Source organism: Lynx rufus, unplaced genomic scaffold (genome assembly GCF_022079265.1).
Source record: "Lynx rufus isolate CCGP_SWC_20201006 ecotype Redwood Valley unplaced genomic scaffold, mLynRuf1.p SCAF_14, whole genome shotgun sequence".
In the NCBI taxonomy this organism is placed as follows: Eukaryota; Metazoa; Chordata; class Mammalia; order Carnivora; family Felidae; genus Lynx; species Lynx rufus.
This window is the reverse complement of record NW_025814828.1, coordinates 52,535,921-52,557,299: the sequence shown is the minus strand read 5'-3', so window position 1 is coordinate 52,557,299 and position 21,379 is coordinate 52,535,921. Positions and strand designations below refer to the sequence as shown.

Below are 21,379 nucleotides of genomic sequence, written 5' to 3'. Positions count from 1 at the left end.
TCTAATAATACACATATTGCTCTGCTTGTTAATGTCTCATAAGTTTCTTTAGGCCCTGCTTACTTTTTTTCATTCTTTTTACTTTTTGCTCCTCAAACTTGATAATATCAAATTGCGTTTGTTCAAGTTTACTTATTCTTTCTTCTACTTATTCCAGTCTTCTGTCAAACTCTTTTAGTGAATTTTTCAATTTAGTTATTGTACTTTTTAGTTCCAAAAATTCCTTTTTGGTTCTCTTTATAATTTCTATCTCTTTGATGATATTCTCTTTTTGTTCATATACCTTCTTCCTGATTTCCCTTAGTTCTTTGTCCATGTTTTCCTTTAGCTCTTTGAGCATACTTAAGATAGCTGTTTTAACATATTTGTCTAGTAAGTCTTCAGGGTTTTCTTCAGGGATATTTTCTGGAGATTTTTTCCTTCGAATGGACAATGCTTTTTGTATATATCATGATTTTTTTTTATTGAGTATTTGAAAAACAACTGTCTTCCACTCCTTGCATTCTGGGTCTGTGCAGTTCAAGACAATTAATTAATTAATTAGCCTGGTGTAAAAGCTTAAAGGCTTTGCAGGCCTTTTCTGGGCATGTGTCTCCCCTGGTTGTATGTACATGCTTTTTACTGATCACCCTACTATTAAAAGTCTTAATTTCCCAAAGAGTCTCACTTCTGCTTCTTCTAATAAAAACTCCATGAAATTTCCTACCTTTTACAATGTGGAATTTTTTTGATTAGTCTATGGCTTGATTGCTGTAGAACTTTGACTGATTTCTAAACCTACCATAATGTTATTCTTGTCAGTCTCTATTTTTAGTGTTTCTGTGGGGGATGAAACTGTGGAGCTGTCTAATTCTTTATCTTGCTTTATCTTTATCTTTATCTTTATCTCTTTGTTGTTTGTTGTTTTAGATGACAAAGCGAATGTAGCAACTCATATAATGTTATTGCAAAAAAAAAATCCAGGGTGTTTGATTTCTTTCAAATGCCTATCTTTTGGTTTAACAAAGAGATGTGTGCAAAGCAAAGACTTGGAGCTAGGTATTAAGAATGGTGGTCCAGTCTTGAAAAGATTGTAGCTTGATAAGAGCTATCAATCTTTTCCTATTATTTAAGGGATTGATCTCTAAATATACATTTAAGAAAACATTTCATTTCAGTTGTATATTTATAACTTAAAACTAACACATGATAATTTATTTTCTAAACTTAGTAAAGAATTTTTATTTTTTATAACATAAAAGATCTGCCCTTTATATGGGTAAAATTATAATATTTTAAAATATGTTAGAGTATAATTTTGAGGTTTACATATTTGTAATTCTGTACTCCCCAGGGCTTTGGCTCAGAAGAGAATCATTCCACATATTAACTTATATTATTTTTCTGATATCCTTCCATTATTTTTCACAATCAGTATCCCTAGAATCAGTATGGTGAAATCAGGCTAGTTATGTTATATCTGAGTACTTTTTATAATTTTATTGAAACATCTTGGAATTTGAGTTTTCCTGATTTTAATATCTTGTGCATTGTGAAATTTAACTTCTAAAATTATGTAGAAAAAAGAAAAATCCCAAATAGCATCTTGGTTTTTGACTGCACGAACTTTTCAGGCTAGTAAGATTTTCTAAATACGAATTTCTTTTAACTTAATAGAAGAAAAATTAATATGCTTAAAAATGTTAGTTGCTTTGCCAAATGTTGTAGTATTTGAATTTCAATTTGTAAAGCTTATTTTGTTATTTCTCAAAGCTTTTCCAGACTTGGTCTAGAGATGAAAGGGAAATACATATTTTTTTTAAAAAAGCCAATATATCTTTTCTTCTTTGCTCCAGAACACATTGTTCTCTACCAGAAGCTAGTTATTCCCTCCTCCAACTGCCTACCCCCATGTAATTATCTCTTGTACATTTCCACTCTTGGCCTTTTGTTGAATTTCAGCAAGTGAAGCTAGTGTATAAAGTGCACGTTAATTCAATCAACCAATCAATCAGCATATATTTATTGATTGCCTACCAAATGCCCAGCAGTGTCTTCTATGTTCTATACCTTATAACTTTAAAAGATCTAGGAAGCTCTGCTGATTAAAGCAGAATGATTGATATCTTTTATTGTTCAACTGATATCAAAACAGCTGATGGAAAGCAAAAATATAAGTTTATTATGAATCTGTTGCTGCTAAACTTTTCTGATAGACATGATTATTGTCTGGTTGTTTCAGTTAATCGAATTAAGTAGAATGTCCCGCATATGTGGAGAATTGTTTTTTAACAGAAATATTTTTGAAATCGGAATGAATGCTTTTTTGTGTATATTCTTTGTGTGACTATATACAAATAGACTAAATTGTTTTAAACATGATACCTTGCCCTTAATGATCTCATAGTCTAGCAGAAATAGAGCAGAGTCATATGTAAGATCTAAATCATGAAAATGAAATGTAGTAAAAGTTCCTTTAAAATCCTTTAAATCATCTATAAAAGTAATTATGTATAATGTATAATTAACATTCTGATATATATTACTTATTTTAAATATAACTTTCCATGAGAAAGGTAAGTGTTTTATAGATGGATTCACAAACCTTACCTATCCATATGATGTGACTACAGTTTACATCCATATAAGTGTATTACTTCCTTTAGTGTATCTACTTTTATTTTATTTTATTATTTTTTTAGTGTTTATTTTGAGAGACAGAGAGAAAGAGAGAGAGAGAGAGAGAGAGAGAGAGAGAGAGCCAGCATGGGGAGAGGCAAAGAGAGAGGAAGAGAGAGAGAATCCTAAGCAGGCTCCGTGCTGTCAGCATAGAACCCAATGCAGGGCTTGATTTCATGAACTGTGAGATCGTGACCTGAGCCAAAATCAAGAGTTGGATGCTTAACTGACTGAGCCACCCAGGCGCCCTTAGTGTGTCCACATTTTTCTGTGAGATTTCCAATATTAGCACTTCCTTGCATTCACATTCAAAATTGTGACTCTCCAACTCTCTGTTTGAGCAGACCAGCCATTTGGAGAGGCAGTCTTATGATGGCCATAAAAAAAGCTATTCCAGTAATTTCCAGACTGTCTAGTCCTCTTTAATCTCCTGCACAAGACCTGTATTTAGAAGTGTATTTTATATTTCTCTCTAAATTACTACTCCCTAACTTTGTTCCAAGTCTGGATTGCCTTTTGCCTAAACTATTATAAGTTTCCATACTGATTCAATTTACTGAACACATTGAGTCAAATTAATCATCTTAATGTATAAAAATGCATTCTGACCATATAACTCATTTGCTTAAAACTTTGAATGGCTCCTCTTTTTCCATAGAATTAGATGTAAATGTACTTTGGTATTCATGGCTTGCACAAAGTAACCCCAATTCCATTTTTAATTCTAATTGAATTGACAATTCCCAAACATATCCTATCCTTTTTTTAATTTTTTTTATGTCTATTTATTTTTGACAGAGACAGAAGAGAGACAGAGCATGAACGGGGGAGGGGCAGAGACAGAGGGAGACACAGAATCCGAAGCAGGCGCCAGGCTCTGAGCTGACATTACAGAGCCCAATGCGGGGCTTAAACTCACAGACCTCAGGATCATGACCTGTGCTAAAGTCGGACGCTCAACCGACTGAGCCCCCCAGGCGCCCCAACACATCTTATCCTTTTATTCCACTGTGCTCATGCCATTATTTTTCTCTGGAATGCTCTTTTTTATTTCTATAAAAATTCTATTCATTTTTTAAGGTTCAGCTGATATAAGTCCTCAAATTTGATGTAATTTCACCATACCTTGAACTTCTATTGCATTTCATTTATTATACTTCTCATGACACTTATAGTATTCTTTATATTAAAGTCATTTATGTATCTTTCTCATCTTCCCTCTCACATTCTTGCCCTCTAGGAAATTATGTTTTACCCATCTTTTTTATTTCCTAAGTACCTAAAACAGCAACGTAGTATAGAAATTAAGTTCAAATTCATGACTTTGGAAAGTTACCTATACTTATTTCAATCATGTTTAATTTGTCAAAAAAGTTTTGAAATTCTTTTACAATTGCTTTAAGGGCCTGTGAGAATTTTTTTGGAAAAAAATTTAATGTTTATTTATTTTTGAGAGAGAGACAGAGACAGAGACAGAGCATGAGTGGGGGAGGGGCAGAGAGAGGGAGAGACAGAATCCCATGCAGGCTCCAGGCTCTGAACTGTCAGCACAGAGCCAGATGCGGCGCTCGAACCCACTAACACTGAGATCATGACCTGAGCCAAAGTCCACACTTAACTGACTGAGCCACCTAGGTGCCCCCTGTGAGATTTTTAAAAATATTTTCATTGGTGACAAATCTCCATTATTTGAGGTAAAATTTGACTTTGGAAAATAGTTACAATTTATTCTGAGCCACATTTAGTGAATAATATTGATGTTCAATTTGGGTTATTATATTTTCAGTTAAAACAAACAGAATATGAAATAATGACACAGAGTCTCTGGGTGTCATGAACTGCCAAGAAAAGTTCCCAAAATGTTTTCAACAATGGCAACATCATTGTAATGACTGTATAACTTCCTGTTTTCTACTTTGAAACATATAGTAGTCATTTGTATGTGTAAGTTCGAATATATTTGTTAAGTTGGTCTTGTCTCCTTGTCAATTACTTTTATATTTTTCCAAACCAGGGTATTGAAAAATGTGTTTGGAATTTAAATATCATTTAAATGATTACTATATTACCCTGCTCATTTGAAATACTATTTTTGTAGCCAGAATGGTGAGGGAAAAACCTTGTCATCACTACTGACCAAACAAAACTTCCCAACTTTGAGAGAAATATGTTTATACCATATTATTCTTCAAAAAAGCATACAAATTCAGCTGCTATACTTAGCTGTTACCGAGTTTTACCAGAAACATAAAGAACTGAAAAAAAATTGAAATAAACAAAAGAAGGTAGTTAATATAGCATTTGAATATTATGTAACTGGTGCCCCAGAATTATAAAGCAAAAAAGTGAAACTTCATCTCTTCCCAACTCACATGGAATTGATATTTGTATGTTAATGTGCTTATAGTAGTTTTCTATTTTCTTGGTTACATACACTTGACCTAAGCATAAAAACACATTTTGTATTCTTAAAATGTATAATTCCCATTCATTTATCATGTATATTATATGCATAATTTTTTTATTTCATATGTAACTTTTTAATACTTATGGGTTTATGTTTTTTTTTAATTTATTTTGGGAGAGAGAGCACAAGTGGGGGAGAGGAGCAGAGGGAGAGAGAGAATTTTAAGCAAGTAGCACACCCAGCACACACCCAATGTGGGGCTCAATCTCAAGACCATGAGATCATGACCTGAGACAAAATCACAAATCGGATGCTTAACCAACTGAGCCACCCAGGCGCCCCTGGGTTTGTTTGGGTTTTTTTTGTTTGTTTGTTTTGTTTTGTTTTTTCTAGTTCATTTGGTTTAAAATGTTTTCTATAGCAAATTTATATAGACAGTTTGAAATTATCCTCACTAATACGTGGGAGTATGTGCAAAGAGAATCCAAAATATTTTGATATCTCTATTTTTTCAAGAGTATATTATGTGGTTATTTTGGTAGACTTACCTCTTTCATTGAGGCTAGCAGCCAAATTACTTTGTAAACATTGTATTATATTCCAAGTATTAATGGGAGGACAGGAAAGTGTAAGTTTTGAAGAATTTTTTCCATCGAAATTTTCATTATCAGTTTACCTTTAAAAATCAATTATTTGAAACTTCATGATCCTCGAACATTGTATTTAAGTGCCATATTACTGTAATGGGGTTTTAACTAAAATAAAATTATTTTTAATTTTTTTCTTAAAAGTATTATTTGGAGTTTATAACATTAATTTTGTTAGCCTATCCCTAGCATAGTGTTATATTTTGAACTCAAAATAAAATTTCATGTTTAGTGGCCAGGGACAGTAATAATTTACCTAAATTTTGAATAATTAAGGATATTACTTTACAATTTGCATTAACTGTTTATCACTCCTTATCAGTAAGCATAATACTAATTCACAAGTCATCACTGAATGTAATTTATCAAAAACAATAAATGTTTGAATACCATATTCTCATCGTCACCATTTGGCAAGCCTGATTTGACTTGTCAGTGTCTCAGGAGGTATGTGGGAGGGAAGGAGAAGGCAAGTGGAGAATTTGGAGTTATCCTCCAAAACTTGTGTATTTCAGGAAAATGTATGGTGACGTCTAAGCTACTCTGTGCTATAGCCCACAGGTCCACCTTGGTCTCTGTAAACAGTCTCTGGAATCCTACTGGAGTAGTACCTATCTCCTTGCGTGCCAATGTCGATGTAATAAGGTGTTGCTGCCTATTCCTCTTAGTAGTCTCTGCTTAAAAAGGAGCTTGTAGTTATGTAGGATAAGTATAGAGAACTAATACATAGAATGATGACTATAGTTAATCATTTAATTATTATAACATATATTCCACAGAGTACTGCATTTTTATTACAATAATTTTCTTGTTCACACATTTGTAAACCATACTTCCAGGCCCCAACAGTGCCTAGGGATTTTCTTGAATTTCCAGGGGAAATTACACTGCTTCTAAAATTTTCTTACAAATGAAAGCCCTTTAAATCTGTTGTGTTCAGTAAGGAAATGGCAAAATCTATGTGGGGGATATGCTCTGAATGCAGACCTATGTTGACATCTTGTATGAATTCATTGGTGTTGATCAGCATTCCAAGTAGTGTCAATGCATACCTTACTGAAATTCCATTTATTGTTTCCACAGATTTCAGGAAACCTTACTGTGCCTTGGATTACAGGGTGTTCTAGAAAAAGAGCAGTAAGTAATCCTTCATTTAAAGCAACGTTTGTTTCCCTTCTATGTTGTTAGTAAGAATGCCATTGAGAAAATTGTCATGATATTTGTAAAGTTGGCAAAATTGAACCTCGAAAAGACTGCATTATCTAAAATGACATATTTTGAGATCATAATATTTATATATATTACTAATGTAACCCTAAATAAAATGCAGTAATCAACACACCATTTAGTCTTTGAGCAGGTTTTTTCAGTTAAAAAAAAAAAAAACACATTCAAACAGGGCGCCTGGGTGGCTCGGTCAGTTACGTGTTGAACTTCGGCTCAAGCCATGATCTCTCGGTTAGGGGGTTTGAGTGCTGCATGGAGCTCTGTGCTGACAGCTCAGAGCCTGGGAGCGTGTTTCAGATTCTATGTCTCTTTCTTTTTCTGCCCCTCCCATAGTTGTGCTCTGTCTCTCTCTCTCAAAAATACACATTAAAAATATATAAATAAATACATTAAAATTAAAAAAAAAACTCAAAGGTAATTAATGGGATGGATGAAATAAATAAAGTGGATTAAGAGGTACAGTTATCATGATGAACACTGAGTAATTATAGAATTTTTTAATCATTATATTGCACACCTGAAACTAATATAACACTATATTAATTATAAGTCAACAAAAAGACAATCAATAAAATATGTTTTTACATATAATTAGCCCAGTTAACTTGATCATATAATTGAATCATGATTGATATAAATACTTCAATCAAAATTAAGGAGTTTATATTATTATTATTTGTTATTGGTGCATTTTAGTATTTTGAGGTAATGAGTAAGTAGTATTTTAACAGTCTTATTTTGTTTTTCTGACTTTCTGTGACAACTGTTGTGACTTTTTTAATATGAAATTTACTGTTAAATTGGTTTCCATACAACACCCAGTGCTCATCCCAACAGGTAGTCTCCTCAATGCCCATCACCCACTTTCCCCTCCTTCCCACCCCAAATCAACCCTCACTTTATTTTCAGTTTTTAAGAGTTTCTCATGGTTTGCCTCCTTCCCTCTCTGTAACTATACTTCCCCCTTCCCCTCCCCCATGGTCTTCTGGTAAGTTTCTCAGGATCCACATAAGAGTGAAAACATATGGTTTCTGTCTTTCTCTGTATGACTTATTTCACTCAGCTTAACAGTCTCCAGTTCCATCCACGTTGCTACAAAAGGCCATATTTCATTCGTTCTCATTGCCAAGTAGTATTCCATTGTATATATAAATGACAACTTCTTTATCCATTCATCAATTGATGGACATTTAAGTTCTTTCCATAATTAGGCTATTGTTGAAAGTGCTGCTATAAACATTGGAGAACAAGTGCCCCTATGCATCAGCACTCCTGTATTCCTTGGGTACATTCCTAGCAGTGCTATTGCTGGGTCATAGGGGAGATATATTTTTAATTTTTTGAGGAAACTCCGCACTGTTTTCCAGAGTGGCTGCACCAGTTTGGATTCCCACCAACAGTGCAAGAGGGTTCCCATTTCTCCATATCCCCTCCAGCAGGTATAGTCTCCTGATTTGTTCATTTGGGCCACTCTGGTGTGAGGTGATATCTCAGTGTGGTTTTGATTTGTATTTCGCTGATGAGGAGGGGCGTTCAGCATCTTTTCATGTGCCTGTTGGCCATCCGGATGTCTTCTTTAGAGAAGTGTCTATTCATGTTTTCTGCCCATTTCTTCACTGGATTATTTGTTTTTCGGGTGTTGAGTTTGGTAAGTTCTTTACAGATTTTGGATACTAACTCTTTACCCAATATGTCATTTGCAAGTATCTTTTCCATTCCGTCCATTGCCTTTTAGTTTTGTTGATTGTTTCCTTTGTGGTGCAGAAGGTTTTATCTTCATGAGATCCTAATAGTTCATTTTTGCTTTTAATTCCTTTGCCTTTGGAGATGTGTCAAGTAAGAAATTGCTGTGGCTGAGGTCAGAGGTTTTTTCCTGCTTTCTCCTCTAGAGTTTTGATGGTTTCCTGTCTCACATTCAGGTCCTTCATCCATTTTGAGTTTATTTTTGTGAATGGTGTAAGAAAGTGCTCTAGTTTCATTCTTCTGCATGTTGATGTCCAGTTCTCCTAGCACCATTTGTTAAAGAGACTGTTTTTTTTCCTTTGGATATTCATTCCTGCTTTGTCAAAAATTAGTTGGCCATACTTTTGTGGGTCCAATTGTGGAGTCTCTATTCTATTCCATTGGTCTATGTGTCTGGTTTTGTGCCAATACCATGCTGTCTTGATGATTACAGCTCCTGCTTTGGTCTTCTTCAATATTACCTCAGCTATTGGGGGTCTTTTGTCGTTCCATACAAATTTGAGGATTGCTTGTTCTAGCTTCAAGAAGAATGCTGGTGCAATTTTGATTGGAATTGCATTGAGTGTGTAGATGGCTTTGGGTAATATTGACATTTTAACAATATTTATTCTTACAATCCATGAGCATGGAAAGTTTTCCCATTTCTTTGTATCTTCTTCAATTTCCTTCATAAATTTTCTATAGTCTTCAGAATACAAATCTTTTACATCTTTGGTTATGTGTATTCCTAGGTATTTTATGCTACTCGGTGCAATTGTGAATGGGATCAGTTTCTTTATTTGTCTTTCTGTTGCTTCATTATTAGTGTATAAGAATGCAACTGATTTCTGTACATTAATTTTGTATCCTGTGACTTTGCTGAATTCATGTATCAGTTCTAGTAGACTTTTGGTGGAGTCTCTCGGGTTTTCCATGTATAATATCATGTCATCTGCAAAAAGTGAAAGCTTGACTTCATCTTTGCCAATTTTGATGCCTTTAATTTCCTCATGTTGTCTGATTGCTGATGCTAGAACTTCCACCACTATGTTAAACAACAGTGGTGAGAGTGGATATCCCTGTCATGTTCCTGATCTCAGGGAGAAAGCTCTCAGTTTTTCCCCATTGAGGATAATATTAGCTGTGGGCTTTTCGTGAATGGCTTTTATGATGTTTAAGTATGTTCCTTCTATCCCGACTTTCTCAAGGGTTTTTATTAAGAAAGGATGCTGAATTTTGTCAAATGCTTTCTCTTCATTGATTGACAGGATCATATGGTTGTTTTCTTTTCTTTTATTAATGTGATGTATCACGTTGATTGATTTGCAAATGTTGAACCAGCCCTGCATCCCAGGAATGAATCCCACTTGATCATAGTGAACAATTCTTATATGTTGTTGAATTCAAATTGCTAGTATCTTGTTGAGAATATTTGCGTCCATATTCATCAGGGATCTTGGCCTATTCTCTTTTTTTGCTGGGTCTCATTCTGCTTGGGGAATCACAGTAATGCTGGATTCAGAGAATGAGTCTGGAAGTTTTCCTTCCCTTTCTATTTTTTGGAACAGCTTCAGAAGGATAGGTATTATCTCTGCTTAAATGTCTGGTTGAATTCCCCAGGGAAGCCATCTGGTCCTGGACACTTATTTGTTGGGAGACTTTTGATAACTGATTCAATTTCTTTACTGGTTATGGGTCTCTTCAAGTTTTCTATTTCTTTCTGTTTGAGTTCAGGAAGTGTGTGGGTGCTTAGGAATTTGTCCATTTCTTCCAGGACATTCAGTTGTTGGCATATAATTTTCCATAGTATTCCCTGATAATTACTTGTATTTCTGAGGGTTTGGGTATAATCCATTTTCATTCATGATTTTATATATTTGGGTCATCTCCTTTTTCTTATTGAGAAGCCTTGCTAGAGGTTTATCAATTTTGTTTATTTTTTCAAAAAACCAACTCTTGGTTTCATTGATCTGCTGGACAGTTTTTTTTTAGATTGTATATTATTTCTGCTCTGATCTTTATTATTTCTCTTCTGCTGGGTTTAGGCTGTCTCTGCTGTTTTGCTTCTATTTCCTTTAGGTGTCCTGTTAGATTTTGTATTTGGGATTTTTCTTGTTTCTTGAGATAGGCCTGGATTGCAATGTATTTTCCACTCAGAACTGACTTCGCTGCATCCCAAAGTGTTTGCATTATTGTCTTTTCATTTTCATTTGTTTCCATGAATTTTTAATTTCTTCTCTAATTGCCTGGTTGACCCATTAATTCTTTAGTAGGGTGTTCTTCAATCTCCTTTCTTTTGGAGGTTTTCCAGACTTTTTCCTGTGGTTGATTTCAGGTTTCATAGCATTGTGGTCTGAAAGTATGCATGGTATGATCTCAGGTCTTTTATACTTATGAAGGACTGTTTTGTGACCCAGTATGTGATCTATCTTGGAGAATATTCCATTTACCTCGAGAAGAAAGTATATTCTGTTGCTTTGGGATGCAGAGTTCTAAATATATCTGTCAAGTCCATCTGATCCAATGTATCATTCAGGACCCTTGTTTCCTTATTGACCCTGTGTCTAGATGATCTATCCATTGTTGTAAGTGTCGTATTAAAGTCCCCTGCAATGACCACATTCTTATCAATAAGGTTGCTTATGTTTGTGATTAATTGTTTTATATATTTGGAGGCTCCCGTATTTGGTATATAGACATTTATAATTGTTAGTTCTTCCTAACGGATAGACCTTGCAATTATTATATAATGCCCTTATTTTTCTCTTGTTACAGCCTTTACTTTAAAATCTAGTTTGTCTGATATAAGTATGGCTACTCCAGCTTTCTTTTCACTTACAGTAGCATGATAGATAGTTCTCAATCCCCTCACTTTCAACCTGAAGGTGTCCTCAGATCTAAAATGAGTCTCTTGTAGACAGCAAATAGATGGGTCTTGTTTTTTTTTTTTAATCTATTCTGATACCCTACGTCTTTTGGTTGGAGAATTTAGTCCATTTACATTCAGTGTTATTATAGAAAGATATGGGTTTAGAGTCATTGTGATGTCTCTAGTTTTCATACTTGTAGTGATGTCTCTGGTACTTTGTGGTCCTTGCAACATTTCACTCACAAAGTCCTCCTTAGGATGTCTTGTATTGCTGGTTTAGTGGTTATGAATTCCTTCAGTTTTTGTTTGTTTGGGAAAACCTTTATCTCTCCTTCTATTCTGAATGACAGACTTTCTGGATAGAGGATTCTCAGCCACATGTTTTTTCTGTTCATCACATTGAAGATTTCTTGCCATTCCTTTCTGGCCTGCTAAGTTTCTGTAGGTAGGTCTGCCACTACTCTCATGGCTCTCTCTTTGGAAGTTAGAGCCTGTTTATCCCTAGCTGCTTTCAGAATTTTCTCCTTATCCTTGTATTTTTCCAGTTCCACTATAATATGTCAAGCAGAAGATCGATTCAAGTTACGTCTGAAGGGAGTTCTCTGTGCCTCCTCGATTTCAATGTCTGTTTCCTTCCCCAGATCAGGGACATTCTCAGCTATTATTTGTTCAAGTACACCTTCAGCCCCTTTCTCTCTTTCTTCCTCTTCTGGAATTCCTATGATGCGGATATTCTTCCATTTGATTGCATCACTTAGTTCTCTAATTCTCCCCTCACACTCCAGGATTTTTTTTTTATCTCTCTTTTTCTCAGCTTCCTCTTTTTCCATAATTTTATCTTCTAATTCACCTATTCTCTCCTCTACCTCTTCAATCCATGCTATGGCTGCCTCCATTTTATTTTGCACCTCATATAGCTTTTTTTAGCTCCTCATGACTATTTCTTAGTCCCTTGATCTCTGTAGCAATAGATTTTCTGCTGTGTTCTATGCTTTTCTCAAGCCCAGCGATTAATTTTATGACTATTATTCTAAATTCTTGTTCTGTTTTATTTCTTAAATCGTTTTTGATCAATTTGTTAGTTGTTGCTACTTCCTGGAGTTTCTTCTGAGGAGAATTCTTCCATTTCATCATGTTGGGTAGTCCTTGTGGTAGCTCCCAACTGCAGGGCACTTCCTTTGTGCTGTACGGGGAAACTTGTGTTGGTGGGCAGGGCCATAGTCTGACCCAATGTCTGCCCCCAGCCCACCACTGGGGCCACAGTCAGACTGGTGTGTACCTAATCTTCCCCTCTCCCAGGGGCAGGACTCACTGTGGAGTGGTGTGGCCCCTGTCTGGGCTGCTTGCATACTGCCAGGCTTGTAGAGCTGCTTTGATGGGCTCTGGCCAAGGGCATATTAGAGGGATGGATCCGCATGGTGCACTGGGGTGGGAGGGGCCGGCTTAGCTAGCTTTGCTGTTGGTGGTCCCCTGTGGGAGGAGCCCTGCAGCACAGGGAGGGAGGCAGGCCCATGGGAGGGATGGATCCACAGAAACACAACATTGGGCATTTGCAGGGTGCAAGCAAGATCGGTGACAGGAACTGGTTTCCTTTGGAATGTCGGCTGGGTGATGGGAGAGGGATATTGCACTTTCCAGTGCCTTTCTTCCTCATTACCCCCAGCTCTGTCCTTCTGGGGCTCAACATCTCTCCCTCCTGGCATCCTCTCACCCTCCCTGCTCTCTGAAAGCGAAGCTGTTGACTTTTAACATTCCAGATGTTATGTCCCGCTGGCTGTCAGAACTCATGCAGTTTGACCCCTCCACTTTTGCAAGCAAGACTTCGGGGGCTCTGCCTTGCCCGGCGGGTTGCCCCTCTACCACCCTGGCTCTGTCCCACCAGTCCCTGTAGCACACACCTCCTCTCCGCCCTTCCTATCCTCTTCTGTGGGCCTCTTGTCTATTCGTGGCTCCTGAGAATCCATTCTGCTAGTCTTCCATCAGTTTTATAGGTTATTTAGGCCAAAGTGGGCAGAATCTAAGTGATCAGCAGGACGAGGTGATCCCAGCATTATCCTACACCGCCATCTTCCCTTTTCTCATGATTTTGTAATATTAATATAAAAATTCATTAAAATTATGTTTTTTCAAAGAATCTCATTCAATTGGTATGGGTAAGACCTATGAATATGCATTTTAACAAGCATCCCAGGAAATTTTGATGTAACTCGTCAAATAGATTGGAAACTATTAAAAGATTTTAATTATAAAAGAGACCTGAGTAGACTCTTACAAAGATAACTCAAATTACTTTATGGTAGGTTTGTTTAAGGATAATAAAACTGAAGTGAAGATATTTGTACTGGATAAGACTGTGTAGACTCTTCTCCCTTCCCTTTCCAAAAAGTAGAACTATATACATGGAAATAATACAAGATGCCACCAAAGCAGATTTCTAAAAGATGGAAAATAAGCAACTGGTTAGTAATTCTAGGACTCAAAAAGACTACAGGGTATTTTGTGTCCCAATTAACAACAGAAGTTAACTTACGCCAGGCATCTCATGACCCTCAATGTAATAAGAGAAAACAACTTGGATAAGCTAGGATAAAATAGGTGAAGGGAATTAAGAATATATATATATGTGTGTGTGTGTGTGTGTGTGTGTGTGTGTATGCGTGTGTGTGTGTATGCGTGTGTGTGTGTATGTGTGTGTGTGTGTGTGTGTATAGATATAGATATAGATATAGATATAGACATTGGTATATATATACTGATCAGACTCCATTGTTTGGCATTAATTGAGCCATATTATGAAAATTAAACTTGCCAAGTTTTTAAGTGACGTTTTTATTCCTCAAAGGACCTTAGGTCTATTAAACCTACTTGATTTATTTATGATTTCATTTGAATTCTTTTTAATTATCTGTAACTTACCCTGAAGTTTTCTTAAAATATCTTCTCATAACTTTCAGCAGAAAGGAAAATTTTAAAAATTAATATATTATAAAAATTAATATGTATATTAATTTAAATCTAAGTTAGTTAACATATACTGTAATAATGATTTCAGGAATAGAATTTAGTGATTTATCACTTACATATAACAGCCAGTGCTTATCCCAACGAGTGTCCTCCTTAATGTCCTTACCCATGATGAGCATGGAATAATGTATAGAATTGATAAATTATTATACTGTACACCCAAAACTAACATAACACTGTATGTTAACTATATGGGAATAAAATAAAATAAATAAATAAATAAAAACACAATTATCTAAATAGATGCAGAGAAAGAATTTAACAAAATTGAGCACTGTTGCATGATACATACCCTCAGCAAATTGGGAATAGAAATATAGTACCTGAATGTGATAAAGGCCATATATGAAAATCCAATAATTAACATTGTACTCAATGGTGAAAAACTGTAAGTTTTTCCTCTGAGATGAGGAACAAGGCAAGGATGCTCATTCTCACCACTTCTATTCAATGTGGTATTAGAAGTCCTAGCCAGAACAATTATAGAAGAAACAAAAATAGAAAACATCCAAATAATCTTTGCAGGTGACATGTTCTTATATATAGAAAACCCTACAGGATACACACACAGTCTCTCTCTCTCTCTCTCTCTCTCTCTATCTCTGACACACACACACACACACACAGTTCTAGAATAAATGAATTCTATAATAATATAATTAAATAAATAAAAATAAATTTGCAGGTTACAAAAATTTGTGGTGTCTGTATACACTAAAAATAAAGTATATGAATAAGAAATTAGGAAAACAATTCCATTTGCAATATCATAAAAAAGAATAACACTTAATAAACTGAACTAAGGACATAAAACAAGCTGAAAACTACAAAGCATTAATTTAAGAAATTAAGGAAGACACAAACAAATGAAAGAAAAATATCCCATTTCTCTGGTTTGGAAGACTTAGTGTTAAAATGTCCATACTACTCAAAGCAGTCTACACGTTCAGGGTAATCCCTACCAAAATGTCAATCACATTTTTTACATAAATAGGAAAAAATTCTAGGAATCATGTGGAACCACAAAGGACTCCAAGTAACCAAAAAATCTTAAGAAGTACCAATCTGAAGTCCTCATACTTCCACCTTTCCAAATATACTACAAAGCTACAATTAGATAATAATTGCTACAAAGCTACACAGCTTCACAATAAGATAATAATTATAAACTGAGAAATGAACATTTAAATGTCTCTAAAATTTTGAGTGTTTCAAGATATCAGACCAAAAAATAAGACCAATCTATACGATGCCTACAAGAGACTAATTTTAGACCTAAGGACACCTGCAGGTTGGTAGTGAGGAGATGGAGAAATATTTATCATGAAATTGGAGGTGAAAAGAAAGCTGAAGTGGCATTAGTTATATAAGACAATTATTAAAATAAAGGCTACAAGAGTTGAAGGACACTATATCATAATAAAGGGGACAATCCAACAAGATCTAACAATTGTAAATATGCACCCAACGTGGAATTACCCAAATACCTAAAACAGTTAAAAACAAACATTAAGGAACACATTGATTGTAATGCAATAATAGTAGAGGACTTTAATACCCCACTTATATAAATGGACAGATTATGTAAACAGAAAATCAAGGAGACAGTGGCTTTGAATGACAAATAGGACAAAATTGACTTAACAGATATATTCAGAACATCCCATTGTAAAGTAGCAGAATACACATTCTTTTCAAGTGCATATGGGGCTTTCTCCAGAACAGATCACATATTAGGCCATAAATTAGTCCTCAACAGATACAAAATGAACATATCATACCATGCATATTTTCAGACCACAACATTATATAACTTGAGGTCAACCATAAGAAAAAATTTAGAAAGATGATAAGTATATGGAGGTTAAACAACATGCTACTAACAATGAATGGGTCAACAAGGATATCAAAGAAGAAATAAAAAAATACATGGAAACAAATGAAAATGAAAACACAATGGTCTAAAGCCACTGAAATGCAGCCAAAGCTGTGCAAAGAGGGAAGTATATAGCACTACAGCCCTACCTCAAGAAGCAAGAAAAATCTCGAATGAAAAACATAGCCATGATGAGAAATAACCAACAACACAGAAATACACACAAATATAAAATAATATTATGAAAAACTATATGTCAACAAATGGACAACCTGGAAGTAGTGGATAAATTCCTAGAAACATATAAACTACCAAAACTGAAACAGGTACAAATAGAAAACTTGAAAAGACTGATAACCAGCAAAGAAAATGAATCAGTATAAAAAAGCAACCCATATACAAACTCCAGGGCCAGATGGCTTCCAGGTGAATTCTGCCAAACACTTAAAGAAGAGTTAATACTATTCTTCCCAAACTATTCCAAGAAAGAGAAAAGGAAGGGAAACTTCCAAATTCATTCTATTATGCCATCATTACCATGATACCAAAACCAGATTAAGACTCCCACCACAGGCCAATATCCCTGATGAACATGGATGCAAAAATCTTAATAAAATAATACCAGCAAACTGAACCTACAATTACATTGAAAGAATAATTTACTACAATCAAGTGGGGTATATTGCTGGGTTGAAAGGGTGGGTCAAAGTTCGCTAATCAATCAGCATGATACACCACATTAAGAGAAAGAATATGAACCATATGATCATTTCAATAGATTCAGAAAAAGCATTTGACAAAGTACATCATTTCATGATAAAAATCCTTAGCAAAGTAGGTTCAGAGGGGACATACCACAACATAATAAAGGCCATATATAACAAACATCTACTAACATCCTCAATGGGGATGAGAAAAACTGAGAACTTTTCCTCTATTGTCAGGAACAAGACAAGGATGTCCACTTTCACCACTGTTGTTTAACATAGTACTGCAACCCTGGCCACAACAATTAGACAACAAAGAGAACTAAAGGGCATCCACCTCAGCAAGGAAAAAGTAAAACTTTCACTATTTGCAGATGACGTGATACTCTATAAAGAAAACCTGAAAGATTCCACCAAAAATCTGCTAGAACTGATAAACAACTACAGTAATGTCATAGGATACAAAATCAGCATACAAATTTTGACTCCATTTCTTTACACCAATAATGAAGCAGCAGAAAGCAAAATTAAAGAATCATTCCTGTTTACAATTGCAACAAAACTATAAGATACCTAAGAATAAACCTGACCAAAGAGGTGAACAATCTGTACTATGAAAATTATATAACACTGATGAAAGAAATTGGAGATGACACAAAAAGAAGGAAAGATATTCCATGCTAATGGATTGGAAGAAAAAATATTGTTAAAAAGCCTATACTACCCAAAGTTATCTACACATTTAATGCAATGTCTATCAAAACACCAGCATTATTTTTCACAGGGCTAGAAGAAACAATCCTCAAATTTTTATGTAACCATAAAAGACCCCGAATAGTAAAAGAAACCAAAAAACAAGAGCAAAGCTGTAGGCATCACAATTCTTGACTTCAAGTTATATTACAAAGCTGTAGTTATCACAATAGTATGGTACTGGCACAAAAATAGACATAGACCAATGGGCAGAATAGAAAACCTGGAAATGAACCCACAACTCTATGGTCAATTTATATTTGACAAAGCAGGAAAGCATATCCATTGGGAAAAAGACAGTCTCTTCAACAAATGGTGATGTGAAAACTGAACAGCAACATGCAAAGGAATGAAAGTGGACCACTTTCCTATATCATACACAAAAATAAATAGAAAATGCATTAAAGAGCTAAATGTGAAACCTGAAACCATTAAAATCCTGGAGAAGAACAGAGGCAGTAACCACTTTGAATTTGGCTGTAAAATTTGAATTTTACTAGATATGTCTCCTGAGGCAGGGGAAACAAAAGCAAAAATAAACTGTTGGGGCATCATAGAAATAAACAGCTTCTGCACAGTGAAGAACATAATGAATGAAACTTTCTAAAAGGCAACCTACAGTATGGGAGAAGGTTTTTGCAAATGATAGGTCTGCTAAAGGATTAGTGTCCAAAATAAATAAAGTACTTAAAAAGCTCAACACCCGAAAGTGAATAGTCCAAGTAAAAAATTGGCAGAAAACATGAATAGACATTTTTCCAAAGAACGAATCCAGGTGGCCAAGAGACACATGAAAAGATGCTCAACATCACTCATCATCAGGGAAACACAAATCAAAACTACAAAGAGATAATCTCACACCTGTCAGAATGGGTAAAATCAACAACACAGTAAACAACAGGTGTTGGTAAGGATGTAGAAAACGTTGAACAGTCCTGCACTTTTGGTAGGAATGTGAACTGGTACAGCCACTCTGGAAAACAGTATGGAGTTTCCTCAAAAAGTTAAAAATAGAACTACTCTATGATCCAGCAATTTCACTACTAGATATTTGCCTAAAGGATGCAAAAATACTAATTCAAAGGGATACATAATCTTAATGTTTATAGCAGCATTTTCTATAATAGCCAAGTTATGGAAAGAGCCCAAATGTCCATCGACTGAAGACTGGATAAAGGAGATATGATGTGTGTGTGTGTGTGTGTGTGTGTGTGTGTGTTTTCCCATATTCCTGCAATATATAATATAACTCAGCCATAAAAAAGAATGAAAGCTTGCCATTTGCAAAGACATGGATGGAGCTAGAGAGTATTACGCTAAGTGAAATAAGTCAGTCAGAGAAAGACAAGTAACATATGATTTCACTCATACGTGGAATTTAAGAAATAAAACAACCATAGGGGAAAAAAAAGAGCAAACCAAGAAACAGACTCTTAAATATGGAGAACAAACTGATAGTTGTTTGCTTGAGGGAAGGTGGGTGGGGGGAATGGGTTAAATAGGTGATAGGAATTAAGAAGTGCATTTATATTGTTGAGTGTTGTATGGAAATGGAAATAGGCTTCAGTATTAAATAAATAGGCCTCATTTCAGGGAAAGATTTACCACAGTGTGCCATGTTGACACTTGACTGTTTTATTACTCAAAAGTTTTTGCCTTTGTGATTCTGGCAACACTACTATGGAATTCCTTTAGAGTTCACTGTTATGAAATCTATAGAGTTTTTAACAATACAGCATATTATTTATATATGAATTTTTGGCCATTATTTAATATTTATATATTAGGCTTTGCCTTGATAAGTGGAATTTACAGTTGTATTCCTTTTCCCTTCTGATATTTGAAATATGTGACCCAGTTTGGTTTCTGTATTCCTCTTTAGCACCACTATAGTTTCTTTCATGTCCCTCTTCTGTTTGATGCAGCTACTGTGGCTCCTCATTTCCTGTGGAATCTAATAAAACTTTTTCTGTCATTAGAGCCCATTATTGCCTTGTCCCAACTTGCTTTTTTAAATGTATCTTTTAATGGAGGTTGTCCTGTTGTTCACTTGAGTCTATACATTGTGTTCTCTGGTTTTCTTGCTTTCACTTTCACTGTTTTCACTTTCTCTCTTATCTCTCTCTACCTGAATCTCACTCATATCTCAAGGCTCAACTCATAGTCCACCACAGTAACCTATATTGCCCTCTTTCCATCTGAAATTCCATAATGCTTACAATTTTTACCATACATTTCAGCCTTCAGTTCCATTTAGCCTGCAATTGCTGTTTTTTTTATTCTTTATCCCAAGCAAGTCTCTCTCCTGTCACCTATAGTAATTAATAATAAAGTTCTCAGCCTTTACTTGTAAGCATGTTGAAATGAATAGGTACTATATTACAGGACAATATCTTTACTTGAAGACTTTAGATGGGCTGTTTTGGCCTCATTGATTAGTTATTAGACAAAAATCAATTTCATGATTCTTCAAAAGTTGTGCTGGTTGTTTCTAAACCTGTTGAGTCATACCATTCCTTATAAATATACTACATATGTGACACAGCTATGGTATTATGAAAACAGTAAGAACTGTAAAAAATAAGAATTGCAAGAGGTATATATGTTTTAACAACATGAGGGTGTGTATTTATAAAAGTATTATAATTCAGATACTTTTTTGATTTAAGAAATTAACTTGGTTAATCCATTTTTTTTCAGGAATTAGATGGTTATAGCAGTTACTTATCAGCTAAGTTAATTAAGATAGTTCCTCTTTTTGAAAGGTTAGCCAAAAATTAAGAATTATGAATTTTTAGAAATGTGACTACCAGTCTAGTTTATTTAAAGATACTTTAAAGAAGCACAATGTCTTTTCCTTTCTCTCTTCCTTCTGTCCCAAATTAATGTACTTTTTTTTCTGACTGAGTATTGTGTACCTGAAAAAACACATCCATATTCTGTTGAATGTCATCTAAATCTTTTGTGAAAATTTAGTATATTGTGTCTTCATGATATAGATTTTAACTTTCTTACCTACATGTAATTTAGTTTGTTTTTTAATTGTGATGAAGTTTACATTTAGTTTGAATACCTTAGTTTATAGGTGTATATAGATGTTGAAAAATATTGGCTCTCTGACTGTATGTTCCATCAGGATGTAACTTAGGCTGGTTACTAAACTTATACTTTGTGGTTTATGGTTAAGCTATTAGACAACTAAATTTCTGTTTGAAGGTACTTGGTATCCAGTCTATTTCAATATATTCAAATTAGTAAAAGTCTATTTCAATATATTCAAAATAGTAAAAACTAATATCAGTATTAAAACATTATACAGATTCCAGTATGTTTAGAGTTGTGAATCTCTTTTGAGCATTAATTCCTCTTTGTCATTAATATACAGACATGGATTTTTGTCTTACTGTGGCAATATAGCACCTAAATGATAATTTGATAATATATTCTTCTGGATTTTTTTATTTGCTTTTTGGTCCATTTTGTTTTGGA

General features: G+C 34.7%; 1 protein-coding gene across 1 annotated transcript in view; it reads left to right on the top strand.

Annotated features, from left to right (window-relative positions):
* The window catches only part of HDX (highly divergent homeobox), a 134,437-nt gene that overhangs the window by 19,300 nt on the left and 93,758 nt on the right, over nt 1–21,379 (top strand). The window contains exon 3 of the mRNA XM_047075697.1: nt 6,796–6,849. Within this exon, the coding sequence (XP_046931653.1) occupies nt 6,796–6,849 (54 nt within the window). The remainder of the gene's footprint in view (nt 1–6,795; nt 6,850–21,379) is intronic.